The sequence below is a fragment of the Eulemur rufifrons genome, chromosome 28 (assembly GCF_041146395.1).
Source record: "Eulemur rufifrons isolate Redbay chromosome 28, OSU_ERuf_1, whole genome shotgun sequence".
NCBI classification, from domain to species: domain Eukaryota; kingdom Metazoa; phylum Chordata; class Mammalia; order Primates; family Lemuridae; genus Eulemur; species Eulemur rufifrons.
The window spans coordinates 64,096,466-64,118,632 of record NC_091010.1 but is presented as its reverse complement, the minus strand read 5'-3'; the positions used below and the strand labels follow the sequence as shown (position 1 = coordinate 64,118,632).

General features: G+C 37.2%; 1 protein-coding gene across 1 annotated transcript; it reads left to right on the top strand.

Annotated features, from left to right (window-relative positions):
* Positions 1-4,361: 4,361 nt before the first annotated feature.
* On the top strand, positions 4,362-22,138 carry C28H10orf88 (chromosome 28 C10orf88 homolog). Its single transcript, XM_069460646.1, has 6 exons — positions 4,362-4,603; positions 5,334-5,537; positions 6,522-6,594; positions 9,581-9,787; positions 17,841-18,295; positions 21,848-22,138. Exons 1-6 carry the CDS (start codon positions 4,434-4,436, stop codon positions 22,080-22,082), a joined length of 1,344 nt encoding a protein of 447 aa, XP_069316747.1. The 5' UTR covers positions 4,362-4,433; the 3' UTR covers positions 22,083-22,138.
* Positions 22,139-22,167: the final 29 nt, after the last annotated feature.

Below are 22,167 nucleotides of genomic sequence, written 5' to 3'. Positions count from 1 at the left end.
ATTGACACATCATTATCACCCAAAAGCCAGAGTTTACATTGGGGTTCACTCTTGATGTTGCACATTCTATAGGTTTGGGCAATGTAAAATGACATGTGTCCACTCATGCAGAACAGTTTCTCAGCCCTAAAAACCCTCTGTGCTCCAACTATTCATCCTCCCTATCCTCTAACCCTTGGCACCATTAATCTTTTTATTTTCTCCATAGTTTTGCCTTCTCCAGAATGTCATATAGTTAGAATCATACAATCTTTTTAGATTTGCTTTTTTCACTTAATAATACATACATTTAAGTTTCCTCCATGTTTTCTTGTGGCTTGATAGTTCTTTTTAGCGATGAGTAATATTCGAATGTCTGGATGTACCACAGTTTATTTTTCTATTCACCTCATCTTGGTTGTTTCCAAGTTTTGGTGATTAAACATCTAGGTGCAGGTTTTTGTGTAGAGATAAATTTTCAACTTATTTGGGTAAATACCAAGGAGAGTGATTGCTGGATCATATGGTTAGAGTTTAGTTTGGTAATAAATGCCAAACTGTCTTCCAAACTGGCTGCACCATTTTGCATTCCCACCAGCAATGAATGAGACTTCCTATTGCTCCACATTCTCCCAACATTTGGTGTTGTCAATGTTTTGGGTTCTCACTATTCTAATAAATGTGTAGTGGTATCTCCTTGTTCTTTTAATTTGCAATTCCTTAATACATAAGATGGTGAGCATCTTTTCATATGCTTATTTGCCATCTGCCATCCATATGTCATCTTTGGTGTGGTGCCTTTTCAAATCATTTTGCACATTTTTTTTTTTGAGGCATGGTCTCACTATGTTGCCCAGGCTGGTCTCAAACTCCTGGGCTCACGTGATCCTCCTGCCTCAGCCTCACAAGTAGCTGAGATTACAGGAGCACACAACTCACCCAGGTTCTTTTGCCCATTTTTAAATTGGGTTGTTTCCTTAGTGTTGAGTTGTAAATGTTCTTGGTATATTTTGGATAACAGTCGTTTATCAGATGTCTTTTGCAATTATTTTCTCCCAATCTGCAGCTTATCTTTTCATTCTCTTGACAGTGTCTTTTGCAGAGCCAAAGTTTTTAATTTTAATGAAGTCCAGCTTATCAATTACTTCTTTCATGGATTATGCCTTTGGTGTTATAGCTAAAGAGTCACCACCAAGCCCAGTGTTCTTGATTTTCTCTTATGTTTTCCCCTATGAATTTTATAGTCTTGTGTTTTATATTTTGTTCTATGATGCATCTTGAGTTATTTCTTGTGAAGGATATAAAAAGTCCGTGTCTGGATTTTTTTTTTTTTTTGCATGTGGTTGTACAGTTGTCCCAGCACCAAAGATCAGTTGACTGTATTTATGTGGGTCTATTTCTGAGTTCTCTATTCTCTTCATTGATCTATTTCTTTTGCTGATACCATATTATCTTGATTACTATAGTTTTATAGTAAGTTTTGAGGTCGGGTATGTCAGTTCTCCAACTTTGTTCTTCTCCATCAATATTCTGTTGGGTATTCTAGATCTTTTGCCTCTCTATTTAAACTTTAAAATTAGTTTGTTGATATCCACATAACAACTTGCTGGGATTGATTGGGATTGTGTTGAATCTGTAGAGCAAGTTGGGAAGAACTGACATCTTGACATGTGACATCTTGATAAGTATTACTATCCATGAACATGGAATATCTCCTTTCATTTCTTTTTTGATTTCTTTCATCACCGTTTTGTAGTTTTCCTCATATACATCTTGTGCATATTTTGTTAATTTTATCCCTAACAAAAAGAAGTTTTAAATTTAAGTATTTCACTTTGTGGGGTGCTTATGTAATGATATTGTGTTTCTAATTTCAAATTCTACTTGTTCATTGCTGGTATTAGAAAAACAATTCATTTTTGTATACTGATTTTGTATCCTACAACCTGGTAACTGTGGGACCTGTGACCAGAAAGAGAGGAAAGGGAGGAGAGGAGGTAAAACCTAAGTGGTCCTAGCTGAGAAGGAAGTTAAGTTCCACTAACCACCTTGCTGGGAAGTATACTTCTGGGTAAAAGGCCGGTCATATACAGTAAGAACTTAGTTTATGTAAAATTAAGATAGTTAAAACATCTAAACTGTGGTATTATTAAATGAATATGCTCAAGAAAATTAATATTCTAAGTCACTTTTTTCTAAAATGTACTTTTCAAATATGTGTTGGTTCATATTCTTAAAACAGACTTGCCTATGAAGCATGAGCAAAGGTAGAGGACACTGAGTGGTAGGCAGAGACTCTTAAAGAGAATATTGAATTCATTTGTATTGATAAACTGTAATAAACTGCTTAAAAGAGATGAGCTAAAAAATTGCATAGTTTATCCTAGTGATCTTGGTGGGACGTTTCCAACATATATTTTATAATTTATTTGAAGAGGAAAATAAAGCAAAAAAATCATTTGCAATTCATGACAAGAGCAATTTATCATATTAAGGTTGAGGTCATTACTTGCTTTGAAAAGAAGTGTAAGATTGAATTTATTGGTTTTCTCTTTTTCTGCTCCTCGCTGTCAACTAACCCTCACCAAACTATCAATTCCATATAGCAAACCTGTACTCAGTACCTCCACCAGACAAAAAATAATTCCTAATCTCAGTAAGCTTACAGATAGTAGGGAACACAAATATGTAAACTGACAAAGTCTGAGAACAGAAGAGAATTGTAGAATTGTAACACCTAAAAAAGTGTAAATGTAGCACAGAGGAATTCTGATTGCTCATCATTCCACTTTAAGGAAGTCAAAATCCAGTTTTCACTATTGATCTTGCTCATGAAATTGCAGATTAGTGTTTCTAAAGAAGAGCCTATTTTTCTTTGGACTGTCCACATATGTTAACATAGATCAAAGTTAATTTATGACTACAGGAAGTAGGACAGATAGAACAAATAATGATGAAGACAACTTGACTCTGGAGTGTTAAAAAGATTTTTGCAAACTAGGGACTTTACAATTAGGGACTTTAATCTTTTTGTATTCTGTACATAGTAGACCACTGGTAGGGTTTCTCTCTTTCAAACTAGGTGAATTCACTTACCATATAATCAGTCATCATTTTTCCCACCCTGACACAGGTAAACAGAATGCACATCAGTCTGTTCTCATTTTTAGCTAGAGGGTACATGTCCTACTATATAAACTCAAATGAAAATGTAAGCAAAAAGAAAATTAAAAAGTAATTCGCATTGAATCATGAAAGTTTAATATTCACACAGAATATTAAAAGTTCTGAGACAAAATTATAGTGAGCAAAAACGTTACTTTCTAAAGACTATACCACCTTAAACACAACTTTGACATTCCCTTTTCTATAATTTCCTTTTTTCTTTCAAAAGATGGAAAAATAATCCCCACAAACCTCTAAGGAAGAGGATGGGGGCGAGGACACCATCTACGTTCCCATCCCGCAGGGCGTCTGGAAAGTCCATCTCCCACTTTTCTGCATTCAAACCTTCAAGATCCTTCAAGTCCGGGTTCAGAGTCTACTTAAACAGACACCCGAGGTCCCGTTTCCGCTCGCTCTTGTCGGTGCCAGAAGTGCTGAGCTCACCGTGCAGTCCCTGCCTTTGGCCTCAGATCTTTCTCGACCTTCGGATTTCTGTTGCCCAGGTCGTCCAACCCTGGCTACACGGGATCCTGCGGCCCGAGGGGGCAGATGGGCCCCGTCTCGGCCGCACCACTGGGCTAGTCCGGCGGGACCTAACGGCGCCTGGCAAAGGCCCACGCGGCCCCATAGGGCCCACTGACGCCATTGGTTCAACCTCAAACCCCGCCATCCACCTCAACTCCCCTCTGAAGTCAGAATGTGTGGGGCGGGGCGAAAGTGGATCAAGAATGAAAATAATAACCCGAATCGACAGCCCATCCGCCACGCTCGCCGCTCCAAATGCCACACACTCCATGGACAGGCCCGGGACAGACTCCGGCGTCCACTCAAAGGTAACGAGGTCGGGAGTTGGTCCTGTATGTCGCGTGAAGCGACGAGACCACGCCTACCTAAGTACAGACGCTCCTCATTGGACCAACGCTCCCCGCTAACGGTCGTCCGCGCTGCCTGCTATTTCCCTAGGGCCAACGTCGAAAAACCGTCTTAGTGCTCGCGCACAGCGCATCGCGCCTGCGCATACTCTCTAGCGGTAGACTGAGGGGCTGTCAGTGCGCATGATCCACCCTTGATCTCTGCCCCGCTGATTTTGAACGCGGTTACAGCCAGATGGCTTGCGCATGCGTGTCTGTGGCAGCTGCTTCTGTCTCGACAAAAGCGAGAAGCGGCGGGTATTTGCTGTCTGGTTGCCGGAAGTCGCTCTGCTTCCTCTCTTGTACGCTGCACTGGCGGAAACTCAAGCCCTGGAAAAGAGGTTCCGGGGCTGGGCTGGCCTAGTTGGATGTGGCAGAATGGAGATTGGGACTGAGGACCGGAGGCTGAGACACCGCCCGACGCTGGCCTCTTCCTGGGATGCCGCACGCGGGGCCCTGACCCAGAGTCTCCTCCTCACCCAGGCTGGTCTCGACTTCGACACCCGCGACTTCGACTGCGAAGAGCTGCTGGCGCCGCCTGCTTCGGGGTGCGTCGGGCTGGGGTTGCTGCGCACAGTGACAGCCACCCTCCTGGGGGAGGCGGGGACCCCGACGGGAGAGCGTCTGTGCCCGGGGTCCGGGAACAGAACTGGTGTCTGCTCTGTGCGGGGAAGCGGCGGCTGCGAGGTGGAGTCGAGGTCCGGGGCGGGCGGGAGGCAGAGAGAGGGGGGTGAGGGTCCGGCCGGGAAGTGGCCGCTGCTCTGGGAGCGCAGCAGAGCGGGAGAAGGTGACCTGGACTCTCGGAATTTCATAAACATGGCCCTATGTCAGGCACGATGGCTCGTCAGTTCTGTCAAAATCAATCCACCCATCTACCCCGGAGTAAATAAGCCTCCTGTCGACCCACACTGGCTTTTCGAAAAGTCCAACTGTACAGGAGCGCCATCAACTTAAGTTTGGAAAAGATACACTTTTGTCTATTATTGTATTCTGTTCCCCACTCCTACACACACAATAGCTGTCCAGTAAATGTATGTAATTATCTGAGAATCAATCACAGGGATTGAGAAGAATGTGACAGGGAAAACCACAGAGGGGAAAGCCGTGAAGTCTGAAGCCTCCCTTTCTTTATGAATTCTGTATTGAGCATTTGTGGGTGCTTGGACCCCAAGGGCAAGTGGAAGTGAGTTGGAAGAAATGCCCATGGCCTAATAAGTGGGTTTTGAGCGGCGGTCAGAGAAGTATACTGTGTAATGTTTTTACCCATTTTCTTCTCAGGCAGGATCTGGTGATTTTAAAGAGAAGCCTGAACAGCCAAGATGAAAGCCGGTGCTTCCTCTACCTGAGGTGTGACCCTCACGGAGGTGAAGAGATCGTTTCTGTTGGCATTCTCAGTTCTGCAAGAAATATGGAAGTATACTTAGGAGAGGAGTACTGTGGAACCAGTAGGGGCAAGAATGTTGGTACTGTCCTGGATGACAGGTTCGTGACTTGTATAAGTCAAAGTGTTCTTCTGAACGGGTGTTTTTATTTTCCCACAGCCTTGTGGTGTTTGATTATCTGACATAGATGCCATACGTTAGTGGAGAAAAGGTAGAAACAAAATAAAAGAAAAAGCTTTTTCTTTTCTTTTTTAAAATTCAAAGGAGGCATAGAAGTTTAAACCATTGATCTTATGTATAGGCAGTTTAGATTAACCTAGTTTGTTTTTTTGAGACAGAGCCTGGCTCTGTCACCCCAGGTAGAGTGCGGTAGCTGGATCATAGTTCAGTGCAGCCTCAAACTCCTGGGCTCAAGCTATCCTCCTACCTTGGCCTCCCAAAGTGCTGGATTACCATGCTGGGCCGCTAGTTATTTTTATAAGTATGGAAATTTAGAACTAATAAGAGTGGAGGCGAATTGGTAGAAGGTCAGAGCTAGTTAGTGGAAGAGTTTTATTAGAATTAATTTTTGATAAGTGTTTCTTGTCGTTGTCATTTAACTCACAGGGGTCTGTTTTCCCCAAGTTAATTTGGCAGTTAGTCTGGAACTTTGAACACATTTTCTTCTTGGAAGCCCGTTACAAATGGTGCAGGAATCTTAAATTTGTTACATCAGCCTGTTTATTAACCTGTAACGCAACTTACAATTTGTAGGGTTTTTTTAGAGATTCTGCCCCAGTCTGTCTTTAACCCAAAATACAAATCCTGCATGTTGGAAATAATTACTATATTTATTGAGTTTTAAAATATTCTCTGTGATATATGATTGTATATATGTTATCTAATTTAATTGTGTCATATAGCTAGTAAGTGGGAGATGTAATCATACAGGCAGTGTAATTCAGTAAGGAGTTCCTACTCTTTATGTCTCACCAGGAAAACTGAATCTCAGGATTTAAGTATTATCCTCAAAACATTTATTTTCAATGCAAGTATTAAAAGTGATGCTGTATGAAAATTAAAAAAAAACCTTTTTTATTTTTAGTGAACATGAAAAGATTATTTTGTACAAAAAATATCTAAAATTGGAGGCCTCTACACATGCTTGTCAAATAAAGGTAAGTCAGCAGTAAATTTTAAATAATTTGACAACTAAGTTGTTTTTGTACTATATATACTTATTTTCTGTTGGCTTGGTAATATAATTAGTTGAACTTGGTTTCTAGTTTTAGTTGAGAAACAATAAGCATGCAAAAAAAATTACTTTTCTAAAAAACAATCAACCCTTTTAAATATTGAAATCTTTTAAAATTTGACCATTTATTAGCTCTGGAAATGTTTTGTTAACACAGCAGGGCTGTATTTTGAAACCTTGGGAAACTGAGATAGAAAACATTTTTTTCATCTTTACATAAAACTGTGGTACCAAAAAAATCACAATCAGTTTTGGCCCTATTTGTCAATCAAGAATGGAATTAGAAAAGTTTCAGGCAAGGGAACCAAAAAGTTAAAAGGATGGGACTGTTGTCCTTAATATGAAAAATATTGTTAAGATGAATGTTAATGATGTTATCAGCATCTAGGGATAGGGTACTGAGTTGAGAATCTTAAGTCCTGAGTATTAATTCAGTTCCGTGGCTAACTAATGGATTAGCCTTGGGTAGGTTTCTTCATCTGATTAGATCTACCTCATGGGTAAAAAGTAGGGGGCTTAAAAGAAAATTAATTCTTGGGCTCTTTTTATCTCTCAAATTCTGTACTCACTATCATTACTGATAGAAGAATATGAGACTTATTTTTATAATAAGAAAAAATAAGTCATTTTCATAGCAGGCAGATAGCAAACTCATAGAACTTATTATTCTTAGATGTTGGGTAATATACGAGTATATTAAGTTTCTAAACCCATTTAAATAAAGTGATTCATTTTCATTCATTCAATAAATATTTGGGTGCTCCTTAATGCCAGATACTGTAGTGGGCACACAGGTCCATATGTCACACAAAGACATAGGCTTGTATTGACCTATGTCTTTGTGTGACATAGGGATCTGTGTGTCTCTGAAAGTGAGTGTTTTTCATAACTGTTCTCTGGAAACACATGGGAGTGTAAAGCATCGTTTCGTTCAGGGAAACTCTAGGATATGTGTGAAAGTTTGTTCTGGGGCAATAGTTTATGAAAGTTAAAAAGAAATTGTTACTGATACAAATTTTTGAGCACTTAATAAGTGGTAGGATCTGGAAAACTTAACACATAATCCTCACAAAAACCACGTGAAGTCGTTATTTTATCCTCTCTCATTTTATTTGTCACTCAAACCACATGAAGTCATTGTTATTTTATCCTCTCTCATTTTATTCCTCACTCAGGTTTAGCCCAGGATCACACAGGTTTTAAGTGCCAGTCATAATTTAAACCCAAATTTGTCTGATTCTAAAGCCTGTTCCCTTTCTATCTTGCTAATCTTTTGTCTGTACCACACATGAAATGCCTCTTGGTTCAGAATATGGACAGAACTGGGTGCAGTGGCTCATGCCTATAATTCTAGCTACTCGGGAGATTGAGCCAGGAGGATCTCTTGAGGTCAGGAGTTCAAGACCAGTTAGGGCAATATAGCAAGACCCTGTCTCTAAAAAAAACTTTTATTTTTTTTTTTTTAAATTAGCTAGGCAGCTGGCACTACAGCAGCTGGCACACCTGTGGTCCCAGCTGCTCCAGAGGCTGAGGTGGGAGGATCAGTTGAGCCCTGGAGTTCGAGACTGCAGTGAGCTGTGATCACTTCACTGCACTCCAGCCTGGGTGACAGCAAGGGCCCATCTCTAAAAAAAAAATTAAAAAAAAGAAATATGGATGGCATAAAACATTGGAAAAACTACTGAGATAGAAGCCAGGAGACCGATGTTCCAAGCCTGACCTTTAGTAATTAAGTATTCTTAGACAAGTTAGAAAATCACCCTTAAACTTATCTTTTTTATGTGTAATCCAGCAAGCTATTGTAGATCATCTCAACATTCTCTAACAGTTGTAAATTCTAAAAGACAAAACTGTATTTAGTATTTCAGTAAACACTTAGAATGGTCTTCTGGACAGCCCTCTATTGTGTTAAATAATATTATGGCAAGTTGTGGTATGTTAAGTTCTCAAATTAGTGTACAGTAGTCTCTCCTTATCCGCAATTTCACTTTCCATGGTTTCCGTTACCCGTAGTGGACTGCGGTCTAAAAATATTAAATGGAAAATTCCAGAAATAAGCAATTTGTGAGTTTTAAATTGTACTCTGAGTAGTGTGATGAAATCTCATGTCATCCTGCTCCATCCTGCCAGGGACATGAATTGTCCCTTTGTCTAGCATATTCATGGTATATATGCTACTGCCTGTTAGTTACTTAATAGCCATATGTAACATCAGAAGGTCAGTAGCATCCTAATGCTAAGTCACAATGCTTATGTCATTCACCTCATTTCATCTCATTAGGTAGGCATTTTATCATCTCATGTCATCACAAGAAGAAGGGTGAGTACAATACAGTAAGATATTTCAAGAGAGAAAGACTATGTTCACGTAACTTTTATTAAAGTATATTATTGTCATTGTTCTGTTTTATTATTGTTGTTAATCTCTTACTGTGCCTAGTTTGTAAGTTAAACTTTATTGTAGGCATATATATATAGGAAAAAACATAGTATATATAGTACATATAGGATTTAGTACTATATGCAGTTTCAGGCATCTACTGGGGGTCTTGGAAGATACCCCCAACAGATAAAAGGGGACTACAGTAGTTTATTTTTAATTCTTTTGAGGAATTAAGTAAATTAAGTAAGTTAATTAAGTAAAACTTTATTTAATTCACGATTTGTTATTTTACATGTAATATGGTTTCTGAAAGTACTTTTATTTAAATAGTTCATCTGAGCCTCAGTAAATTGGAATTTTTTCTGACTATGATTATTCTAGAGAAAAATTTAAAATACATTTGAAGGTAATTTTTGGATTCTTGAATACTTCACTCTTGTTTAGGTAATACCAAGAAGTGACCTTATAAATGATGATTGTTTTTAATATCATTATTATTTTCTGGAACTCTTTTGTTTTATAATAGTTGCTATCCTTTGGTGAAAAGCAGTGTGTATTCATCAGTAAAGTTGTGGTACACATGAGATCGGTTTTGGCAAATTCGTCAAAAAGCTCTCCTGCTCTAGGATCAAGGATAGACCTTGACAAGGTCCAAAGCATAATGGAGTCCATGGGATCAAAGTTATCACCTGGAGCTCAGCAACTGATGAATATGGTTAGATTCCAGCAGCAGGTAAGTAGAAATGGATTTCTTTCCAGGTATCATTAAAAATTTAAAAATGGTGGCTTTTAATAAGGAAATGTAGTGACTTAAATTTTTTTTTGAATTTTTATTAATTTAACTGTTACCTTCATTTGGTTTTGTGAAAGTCACATTTTTATAGATTTACCCTCTAACAAAACTGTAAGGCTGGTGACAGGCACCCCTTCCCTCACTAATGAAAAAAGAAGAAGCCCCTCTTATTCCTCAATACCCGTCCTAAAACTGAAACAAAGAAATTCCTCACTCTTCACGCTGAAACCTTCTGTCTGGAAAAACTCCCATCCCCCAGCCCTAAAAACATATATAAACCCATTCAGACTTCTGGGCGATGCGACTTCTCGGGTATCTCTCTCTCTTCCAGGACCCGAGAATCTCTCCCGGGACCCCCCTCTCTTGGGACCCGTTACCCTCACCCAGGAGTGCCCCAATAAAGCCTCTTTACTTATCCCTTTCAACTCTGCTCGTCTTTCTTTCTCTGGCACCGGCCAATCCAAAAAACCTTATGTTTGGTGCCGAAACTCGAGAGGGTACTTTAACTTTCAGCTGCGCCACCCCCCTCCTGTAGACTCCAAGCCAAAAAACCTTACAAAAACGTTTTGACTATAGATCTTCATACTTTTTCATGAATTTATTCACTCATTCATTCAGCAGGTATTTATTAAACACCTTCACAGTGAACAAGGCACTGGTTTGAACACTTCTGAGGTTGCGATGATGATCAGTTAGTCTATAGCCTGTCTTTAAAGATTTTTAGTCTAGAGCATGTGAGTAGGGAGGGATGAGGTAGATTAGGAAAGTACTAAAGGAAGTGGCAGTTTATCTAGACCTTTGAAGAAGGGTGGGGTTAGGCATGTAAATCTGGAGGGAGGCCATTTCAGACAAAGAAAATGAGGCAGATAAAATCTTAAATGCTAGAAGAACTGGATATAACTGGGAAATGAATAGTAGTTCATTTCTCTGGAGCAAAGAAGTAACAGGGAAGTTTATAGTAGTTTTGAGCTAGAACATAGAGCTTTGAATGGTATTTTAAAGTTGTGAATGTTTTTGACCTATGTTTCAAGAAATTTTATTCCACTGTTTTGTATAAGGTGAATCAAGAAAATAAGACTAGAAGAAAGAGACCAGGTATACATTATTTCCCTCATCAAGATGAGAGTTAATGAGGGTCTAAGATTGGACATAGTAACATGATGCTGGATCGTGAGATGCTAAAACAGTGGGGCCATTGGGACTTGACAACTAACTTGATATTGGAGGAGAAAAGTAGAATCAAATGTGAGTTTGAGGATGGCAATATCAGTAATATAAATGCAACACTTGGGAAAAAGAATTTTATTTTGGGAGGATTGAGTTTTAGTTGTACATAAGACATTAGCTGGAAGGATGTTGCAAGCATTTGGAAACAGGATTGGGAGAAGTGGAGTGAACCTTCAGTGGCTGAAAGAGGGGTTTAGGGGGGTATCCACAGTAACCAACAGAGAACGTGGTAAAGAGAGAGCAAGAAAGAAAGACCTTGCAGAGTTGCTACATTTGGTAAGGGTACAGGGAGAGGAAAAGGGAACCAGAAGAGTAGAAGACAGTGGTGTGGTAGAGTAGCAAGAGAAAGGATTTGATGTCAGGCAAAGCAACTTCAAGTTCTTGTGCTGTCTCTTATTCATCCTTTGGCAAGTTGATTCATATATTTTTTCAATATAAATTCTTCATAATCTAAATGATAATACTGTAAAGCTTACAGTATTGATGTGAAAATTTAAATAATGCAAGTAAAGAACTTGTAAATATTATGAGGTTTGCAAATACTAAGTTAGTACTAGTGTTGGAGTATGGGCAGAGTTAAGAGAACCAGGAGAGCTAAAGACTGTGGAAACCAGAGAAAGGAGGATTTGAAAAAAGAAGGAAATCTGTACTTTTTTTCCACCTCCACCATTCTCTCTCCTGGATGCCTCAGGAGATTTCCGTCTGGTCTTCCTGCTGCTACAGTGCACCCAGAATGATCTGAAAGGGTGAAGAGATCTCATCTTGCCCTTCTGTAAATCACTCTGCTGTTTCCCATCACACTTAGAATTAATCTCGATTCCTTACCCTGACTTCTAAGATGTGGGTCCTGCTTGCCTCCTCAGCCTCATCACCTGCCACATTTCCTTGGGCACCTTGCTCCAGACATGATGTGTATATTCCCCAACGTCCAAATGTGTTCCTACCTCAGGACCTATGTACTTGTAACTGTTCCTTGTGACATTTTTGTGTCTGCATTTTATTTTGTTATTCAGATTTCATTTTAATGTTACATTCTTAATGTGACCTTTCCCAGCCACTGAGTTTAAAGTAGCATGTACCTCCAAATCTATATCATAGTTCATCAGTGCCCTTCTGACCAGTTTGTTTTTTATGTATTGGTGGCTTTTTACTCTCACTAAAGTATAAACTTCATGCGTACAGAGACTTGTCTGTCTTGTTTATGGATCCAAGTACTTATGCATATACAGTGATGCCTTGATTTACGATTGGGATATGTTTTGAGATATGCATCCTTACACGATTTTGTTGCTATGCAAACATCAGAGAGTGTACTTTCACAAACCTAGATGGTATAGCCTACCTTATGTTATATGGTATAGTCTATTGCTCCTAGACTGCAAACCTGTACAACATGTTACTCTAATGAATGCTATAGGTAATTGTATCACAGTGGTATTTGTGTATCTAAACGTTATCTAAACATAGAAAAGGTACAGTAAAATGCTGGGTGCGGTGACTTGTGCATGTAATCTGAGCTACTCAGGAGGCTGAGGCAGAAGGATTGCTTGAGGCCAAGGAGTTTGAGAACATCCTGGGTCACATGGTGAGACCTCAATATCTAAAACAAAAAATTAAATTTAAATTAAAAAAAAGGCACAATAAAAATATGATATGAAAGATTTGAAATGGTGCACCTATATAGGGCACTTAGCATGAATGGAGCTTTCAGGACTGCAAATTGCTCTGGGTAAGTCAGGAAGCACTGAGTGAATGTGAAGGCCTAGGAGATTACACTGCTATAGACTTTATAAACACTGTGCACTTAGGCTATGCTAAATCTATAAAAGCATAACTTTCTTCAATAATAAATTAACCTTAGCTTATTGTAACTTTTTTACTTTATAAACTTAAATTTTTTAAACTTTTTGACTCTTTTGTAATAACATTGAACTTACAACACACATAGTATAGCTGTACAAAAATATTTTCTTTATCTCCTTATTCTATAAGCTTTTTTCTATTTTTGAAGTTTTTAGTATTTTTTTACTTTTTAAGTGTTTTTGTTAAAAACAAAGACACAAACACATACGTTAGTCTAGGTCCGCACATAGTAATAATCATCAATATCACTATTTTCCACCTTCACATCTTGTTCACTGGAAGATCTTCAAGGATGATAACAGGCATGGAGCTGTCATCTATGATAATAATGCCTTCCTCTGGAATACCTCTTGAAGGTCCTGCCTGAGGCAGTTTTACAGTTAACTCATATATATATATATATATATATATGTAGAAGGAATATATACTAAAATAATGATTAATGGTATAATAAATACACAAACCAGTAGTATAGTCATTTATTATCATTATCAAGTATTATGTACTGTACCTAATTGTATGTAGACTTTTATGTGACTAGCAGTGCTGTAAGTCTGTTTACACTTACAGCATCACTACGAACATGTGAGTAATGTGTTATGCTATGACACCACTGGCTGGTAGGAATTATTCAGCTCCATTATAATCTTAGGGGACCACCATTGTATATGGGGTCCATTGTTGACCTAAACGTCATTGTGTGGTACATGACTGTGTGTGCCTATTGGATTTATCAACTAAATATTTCTGGGAGATCTTCAGGGGGTAGTTTGAATAGTGATGAGATGTCAACCAGATTATGGGGGATTAGGTAGGAACTGGGTATTGGGATGTGGAGTTATTGATTGCAAATGGGTTTTTTCAAGAAGTTTTGATTACAAGAAAAAATTAGAAGACAGTTGTGTAAAGGCATAGTGGAAGAATTTGTCAAGCATGTGTGATTGGAGCTTTTTTAATAGTTTAGGGCAGTGATTTTTCAAGTGTGATCCATAGAACACCTGTGTCAGAATCCTTTGGAATGGCTTCAAAATGCAGATTCTTGGCCCTCATTTAACTACCTACTCAATCACAGAGGGTAGGGTCTGGGAATCAGTATTTTAAACACTCATACCTAGGTGAGTCTATGTACTTTGTAGTTTAAGAATAACTTTTAGTGGAATATTTTAAAAAGGAAGAAATTTTTTGTGAAATGATTTTGGAATGATTAGTTAACTATAACTAGCTTACTTACCGATTTCTATCTTTTAAAAACTTGACTTTGGGCCAGGCACAGTGGCTCTCACCTGTAATCCTAGCACTCTGGGAGGCCGAGGCAGGTGGATTATTTTAGCTCAGGAGTTCGAGACCAGCCTGAGCAAGAGCAAGACCCCATCTCTACTAAAAATAGAAAGAAATTATATAGACAACTAAAAATACATATATAAAAAATTAGCCGGGCGTGGTGGCGCATGCCTGTAGTCCCAGCTACTCAGGAGGCTGAGGCAGGAGGATCGCTTGAGCCCAGGAGTTTGAGGTTGCTGTGAGCTAGACTGATGCCATGGCAGTGATCCTCCTGCTTCAGCCTCCTGAGTAGCTGGGACTACAGGCATACACCACCACACCCAGCTAATTTTTTCTATTTTTAGTAGAGACAGCGTCTCGCTCTTGCTCAGGTTGGTCTTGAACTCCTGAGCTCAAGCGATCCTCCCGCCTTGACCTCCTAGAGTGCTGGGATTACAGGTGTCAGCCACCCCCACCCGGCTGTTAATATTCTTTTTTTCCCCTTCAAAATGACCTTATTTATTTATTTTTTCTGATTATTAAAGGTGATACATGTTTGAATATTTTATAATTTAAGAAAGTATAGAAAAGTCATACTTTCATAACTCCTATAATATATTCAAATAAACTATTAATTTTTCAGAAATCTCTGTATATAACATATGTAGTTTGTATACACACATGTACATACAAATAGCTCTTTGCATGTGTGACTATATGGTCACAATTCTGTCTAAATGCTTTCATATTATGTTGCTCAGTAACATTTTTCACTTAAAAGGATATCATAGCCCTCTTACTAAGCAATAAATACATCTTTCTGTGATTTTTATGAATACTCGGTTATACAGGCAGTTTTCTATTCGTGAATATTTAAGTTTCTTCAAATTTTTTTGACAGCATGCATAGTGGTGCATAGAGGGAACTTGAACATCTATTTTTGCATACTTGTTCATGTATCTTTTTAGGGTAAATTTCTCGAGTGGAATTATTCTAGCAAAGGGTAGGCTTTTTAAATTATTTAATATGTATTTAACTGTCTACTTTCAAAAGGATTTGATATGGCTTACAAAACAATATATACCAGGACAAAAAATAAAAATTGAAAAAGCTCATATAGGAAGAAGTAGAGGAATAGCAACCACGCACCTGGGGTTTGTTCGTTTCCTATAGTGGCATGTACTTAACCTGTGTATTTCTTGGTATTTAAAGAGAAACAAATTACCTAAAGAGCTCACATTTCAGAAAATATGACCTTTTTTCATTGTGGTAAGAATAGTTAACATGAAATATATCCTCTTAACAATTTTTTGTTAACATATGGCACAGTGTTATTGTTTTTTTTTCCCCCACCCCAGCACAGTGTTATTGTTAACTGTAGTTTTGTACAGCAGATTTCTGAAACCTATTCATCCCATATAGCTGAAACTTTATATTAATACCTATTGAATATCAACTTCCTATTTCCCCTTTTCCTTCAGCCTCTGGCAACCACCATTCTACTCTCTGTTTCTATGAGGTTGACTATTTTAGAGACCTCATGTTAGTGAAGTCATGCATTATTTCTCCTTCTGTGACTGGCTTATTTCACTTAGTGTAATGTCCTCCAGATTCATCATTTTGTCACATATGACAAGATTTCCTTCATTTTAAAGGCTGAATAATATTTCATTATATGTATATACCATATTTTCTTTATCAGTACCATGGGCTAATGGACATTTAGGTTGTTTTTGTGTCCTGGCTATCGTGAATAGTGCTGCAATGAACATAGAAGTGCAGATGTCTCTTTTGAGATCCTGACTTCTGTTCTTTTGGATATATTCCCAGAAGTGGGATTGCTGGATCATATGGTAGTTCCATTTTTAATTTTTTGAGAAACCTCTGTACTACTTTTCATAACTGCTATACCATTGTACATTCTTACCAATGACTAATTTTTATAATCAGTGCATTTCTTATAAACAATCAAAATACTGTATGTCAGAAAATTTTACATAGCAAGTATCTTTACATTTAGATTTTTCAGTTTAAATCTTCTGTCTACTTAATGATCACCCATAATTTTTGACATTGACTCTAGTATAAATATCATTAATGTTTAGATTTGTCTATTTTGTATAATATGATTTTTGGAAATACATGGAAATAAGTGAGTTTTTCCATTATGACTGGGTAAAGTTTTTTTGACCTTATGGAAAGTTGTCTAATGTTCACATTTTGTAAATATAATTATGTATAATCCATCTTGTTCCAGGAATATTCAAATATTCAGGTTTATTCAAAAGTTGAATTTGAAGATAAATTGACAACAGGTTAACATTTCTCTATAAAGAGCATTTTTCCAAAGTGTAGTTCAATAAAAGAAGTTGGATAGGAACATGACATTACAGTCTTCCCCCACCTTCTCTGGCCCTCATTATTTCCCTTTCCTTCTTTATTTTTCCCTGAAGTATTTATCACCATCTCTCTCCTATGATATATTTTCTTTCTTCCTTCCTGTGTAGTCCGTCTGTTCCTACTCCCCTATCATGTAGGCTCCATGAAGTAAGGGACTTTAATTTGTTTTGTTCACTGCTGTATTTCCAGTGCCTGAAACAATACCTAGCATAGAGTAGATTCCTGCTACATATTTGTTAAATAAATGAATGTTGGCCTGGCTTAATCTAGCAGTACTTTTCTAGAATATCTAGATGAATATATGAACTGAATTTCTTCAGCTAACCTTGAGTGTTACTTTTTTCAGTCTGTCTCTCACTAGCTGTTGAATAGCAGTAAGTGTGGGATGATATCCCCTGATAAGAATCTACAGTAGACTTCTGTGTTTTGAATTTAGAATAGAGCTATAATGCTCAAGAGTTAGTTAGGCTAGAGGTATTTTGCTTTTCTCTAGTGGAAAAATTGAAGAACATAAAAGGGAGATACTGTAACCTTCTCTTCAAGGTAAGCCAGATCTTCCCTGGAAATAATACTACATAAGCAGTTGAGTCTGTAAAACATAACTCTTATTATTCTAGAAGTTCTCACAGCAAACACAGCCAAGTGGTAGCACATTTTAGTCACTAAAAATGTCACAATTGTACCCATAGGACATACAGCTTTAAATAGTGTACCTATCTGTATAGCTTCCATGAAAAACTCATTGCAAAAGATATTACTGTGTAAAAATGAGCAGCTTACCATAATGTTGAAAGTTGGGAATAATATAATTGTTATAAGAAAATTATCAATTCTGTGACTCAACTGAGGGTACTACATTTTATTACCATGAATTAAAGAGGCCTTTTAGTGAAAACGTTAAAATATGTCAATGTAATTTTACTACGCATGCTAGTATTTATTTTAATATTTTCTTTAGGAAAACTACAGTGAAATGATTAAAAGCTTTGACTGTGGAGTTAAGTTAGCCTAGATTTGTATCCCAGTTCAGCCACTTACCAGCTGTGTTACTTTGGTCAGGTCATCATTAGCCTTGGTCCCCTTCACTTAATACTGGTTACTGGGATATGAATAGTAGCCTACTTCATAAGGATGTTTTGAGTATCAAATAAAAGGATGCACAGTGCCTGGCTCATGGTAATTACTCCAAAATTTAGCTGTCAATATTATTTATATTAATGTTTTACTTATTTACTTTCTTTAGAATTGCATTCCCATTGGAGAGCAGCTTCAGTCGGTTTTGGGAAATCCTGGATACAAGCATGTGATTGGACTACAATCATCGTCTACTTTAGGAGCCTTAGACAAGTCATCCTCCACACCTTTTCCTTTTAGAACTGGATTGATGTCTGGAAATGTGACTGAAAACTTAAAAGCTTACATGGACGAAAGTACACAGCCACCTGGTCAAGGGAATACTACAAACCTTAGCGAGTGTAAAATTATGCCACAAAATCATTCCCTTCTTGCAAATGATCTTAAAAATGCAGTATCTTCTCTCTTACCAAAGAAAACAATTGACAACTCAAATATACCTAACTCTGAGTTGCTGCCTTTTCTCCAGAATTTGTGTAGTCAAGTTAATCATCTCCGTGTGGGACACAAGGCTGAGTGGCAGGAAAACATCACAAAGCCCAGTGAAGGCATTGTTGGTGTTGGGTAAGTGTTATTTTAAGACAAATGTAGTTTAAATCTGGTAGTTGGGATAATCAGATGAAGGGAAACATATTTGTCTCAATGAATACTGCCTGAAAATCTGTTTCTAGAGAAAATTTTAGCAGCTTTTTTTTTTTTTTTTTACATTTTACTATTAATACACTTACAGGGAATAACTACAGAGTGGAATGGATTGCTTTGAAATTAAGTGCCTATAGCTGGAGGTGTTGCACACTTCTCAGGCATTTTGTGGAAGGGTTATAAGTATTAGCTAAGTGTTGGAGTGGGAAGTGATTTGCGTGAATGGAGAGGAACTGTGGGAATCATAATCTTTACATTGTTTTTATTTATGTTTATGCTATTTTCTGCCTAGGAATGTTAAATATGCCATTGTAAAAGTTTTTATTTGTAGATTGTTTGGTCTAGGCTAATTTCTGAATAATAATAAACTATATTAGGATGATAATTATTTGTATTATATAAGCTCTTAGCCCTGATCTCGTAATGCTTTATTTTGGAACATATATTTGATTAAGAAGTAGCTAGGTATTTATTATCTTCCTAATTCTTTACATAGGTATAGTCTGTCAAAATTGTGTTCTAGACTGGAATTCAGGACTCTGGTCATAGTTTTGGCTTACCCATTTTGCCATACTGTTTAATCTTCCTCAGTTTAGGGTTTTCATCTGAAAATGAGGTAGCTGGATTATTTTGTAACTAAACACCACGAACAACCAACAGGATCGAATTGACATTTATTGAAGGCTGTAACAAAAATAGCAGAATATACATTTTTTCAAGTGTCCATGGAAAATTCACGTATAGATTATATCTTGGGTCATAAAGCAAATCTAACCAAATTTAAAAGGATTGAAATCATACAAAGTATATTCTCCAACTAGAAATCAGTAACAGAAAGACAAGAAGAAAATTCCCAAACACATGGAAATGAAACAACACACATAAATCTATGGTTCAAGAAGAAATTTCAACAGAAATTAAAGATAATACATAGAAATGAATGCAAATACAACAGATCAAAATTTGTGGGATACAGCTAAAGAAGTGTTGATAAGGATATTCATAGCACTAAATTATTACATTAGAAAAGAGGAAAGTTCTCAAATCAATAGCACAAAATTAGAACACCTCAACCAAGATGAAATAGATAATCTGAGTAGACCTATAACCATTAAAGAAATTGGATCCATAATTTAAAATCCAAGCAAAATGAATCTAAAGCAAGGAGAAGGAAATGATAAAGAGCATAAATCAGTTTACTCGAAAACAGGAAAATAATAAACCAAGGAAGCAAAAAGCTGGTTCTTTGAAAATTTTAATAAGTTGGTAAACTTCTAGCAAGACTGGCAAAGATAAAAAGAGGGAAGACACAAATCAACAGTATCAGCAATGTAGCAGGATATCACAACACATCCTAAGGCCATTAAAAAGATACAATAATAAGGGAATATGACAACTTTATGCTCATAAATTTGATAACTTAGAAGAAATGGATTAATTCCTCAATAGCTACAAACTACCAAACTCAACCAACATGAAATAGAAAATGGAATAGTCCTGTAACTATTAAAAGTACTTAATTTGTCATTGAAAAGCTCATGAAAAAGATATATCCTGGCCCAGATGTTTCCACTGGAGAATTCTACTGTGCTGAGTAACAGTATAATCTCAAGAGGTCACATACTATATGATCTCATTTAGATAACATTCCCTAAATAACAAAATTATAGAGATGGAGAACATATAGTGGTTGCCAGGTGTTAGGGAAGGAGGGGATTGCGGAAGTGAATGTGACAATAAAGGGGTGGTAGGAAGGAGATTTTGTAGTTAAGGAATAGTTCTGCCTCTTGATTGTAGTGTTTAAATAAATATGTATACATGTGATAGAACTATACACACATTGTACTAATATCATTTTCTTGGTTTGGGTATTATATAGTTAGATAAGATGTAACCATTGGGACAGTTGGGTGAAGGATACCAAGGAACTCTCATAACTTTGCAACCCTGCAAATCCATAATTTCAAAATAAACAGTTTTTAAAAAACCCTCCTTGATATATTCTAGAGTAGTGATTCTCAACTTTTTTGGCCTTTACACTCTTAAAAATAATTGAAGAATCCAAAAATCTTTATCTAGGCTATATAAAAATATTTGTTTAAAAATAACAATACTAAACACACTGTGTATTAATATAATCATAAATAACAAGCTTTATGAAAATCAGCCAAATTTTCTTTTAAGAAGTTTAATGAGAATGGTGTTTTAAATTTATGGAAATCTGTGTGGTTTAGCTTTTGGCTGCATTGTCATATATGTTGCATTATGGCATGTATAATCAATGTAGCTAGTTAGAGCATACTAGCAATACTGAGAACAAACTGGATTAATCTCTGAAAAAGCATATCTTTATACACTAAACCTATTACCTTAAGAAATTTTAGTAAAGAATACACAACTAAAAATTTTATTAGTCATCAGAGCAATGACATTACACATTTTGTAGCCCTGAAAAATGCCAGTGTATAATCATGAGAGTATGAGGATGAAAAAGTCAAATATTAATAACATCTTAGTATAAAAATACTTTTGACCTCATTGAATCTCTGAAAAAATCATGAAGACCACAGAGTTTTGTGGCCCACACTCTGAGATTCACTCTACTAGTGTTGAGTATGAATGTTAGGAACTGGTGTGTTTTTTATTTATTATTAATTTGCCTATTCCAGTTAAATTCATAAGTGTTACATTCATATTCGCTTAGAATACCTTCCAGTACTTTAATAAAGTTGTTTGTATGAAGAAAGAAAAGCTGTTTAAATTGTAGAGTTGCTTGGGGGGAAGTACTTGGAAAATATACATGTTGGCTTTTTTTTTTTTTTTTTTTGTTGAGACAGAGTCTCACTTTGTTGCCCAGGCTAGAGTGAGTGCCGTGGCGTCAGCCTAGCTCACAGCAACCTCAGACTCCTCGGCTTAAGCGATCCTACTGCCTCAGCCTCCCGAGTAGCTGGGACTACAGGCATGCACCACTATGCCCGGCTAATTTTTTCTATATAGATTTTTAGTTGTCCATATAATGTCTTTCTATTTTTAGTAGAGACAGGGTCTCGCTCTTGCTCAGGCTGGTCTCGAACTCCTGACCTTGAGCGATCCACCCGCCTCGGCCTCCCAGAGTGCTAGGACTACAGGCGTGAGCCACCGCGCCCGGCCATATTGGCTTTTTAAAAATTAGAAAAGAATAGTTTTGATTTGGAGCTCAGTATCAGAAAGACCCTTTCTAAAGGATTGTTCTTGAAGGATTCACCTTCACTTTTATAGTCCCATTTTAATTGTATACTTAATAAAAAGAATTTAAGAATGTGTTGGGCATTTAGGACTGTGGTCACCTGTGGTATATTTGGAACCTGGAAATACATTGTAAGCAGACAGCATAGTTATGGAGAGAAATTTCAGCCATGTATGTTGGCTGCTTGTTGTATAATTTGGTTATTTTTGTTATATTAGGGAAAATTGATTTTTTAAATTGCTTTTTAGAATGGAAGAACCACCTGTTTGCTCCTACCTGGAAAAGAATATTTCTAAAAATATGGAACTACTGGAAAAGAAACTTACAGAGTACATTGATCAGCGAATATGTAAACTCCAGGAGCACATAGATGATAAGATTGCTTTGTTAATGGACTTGCTGCAAAATCCCAGCTCCCCGCCCACTGGGATACCTCTAAGACATTGTGACTCTGGAGAAAGACTTTCAAATGGAGAGAGATAAGCTCTCAGCGTATACAATGTACTGCAGATATTTATTGCATATTTATTACAAAGCCAAAACCCAAAAATGTTTCTGAAAAGCAAGG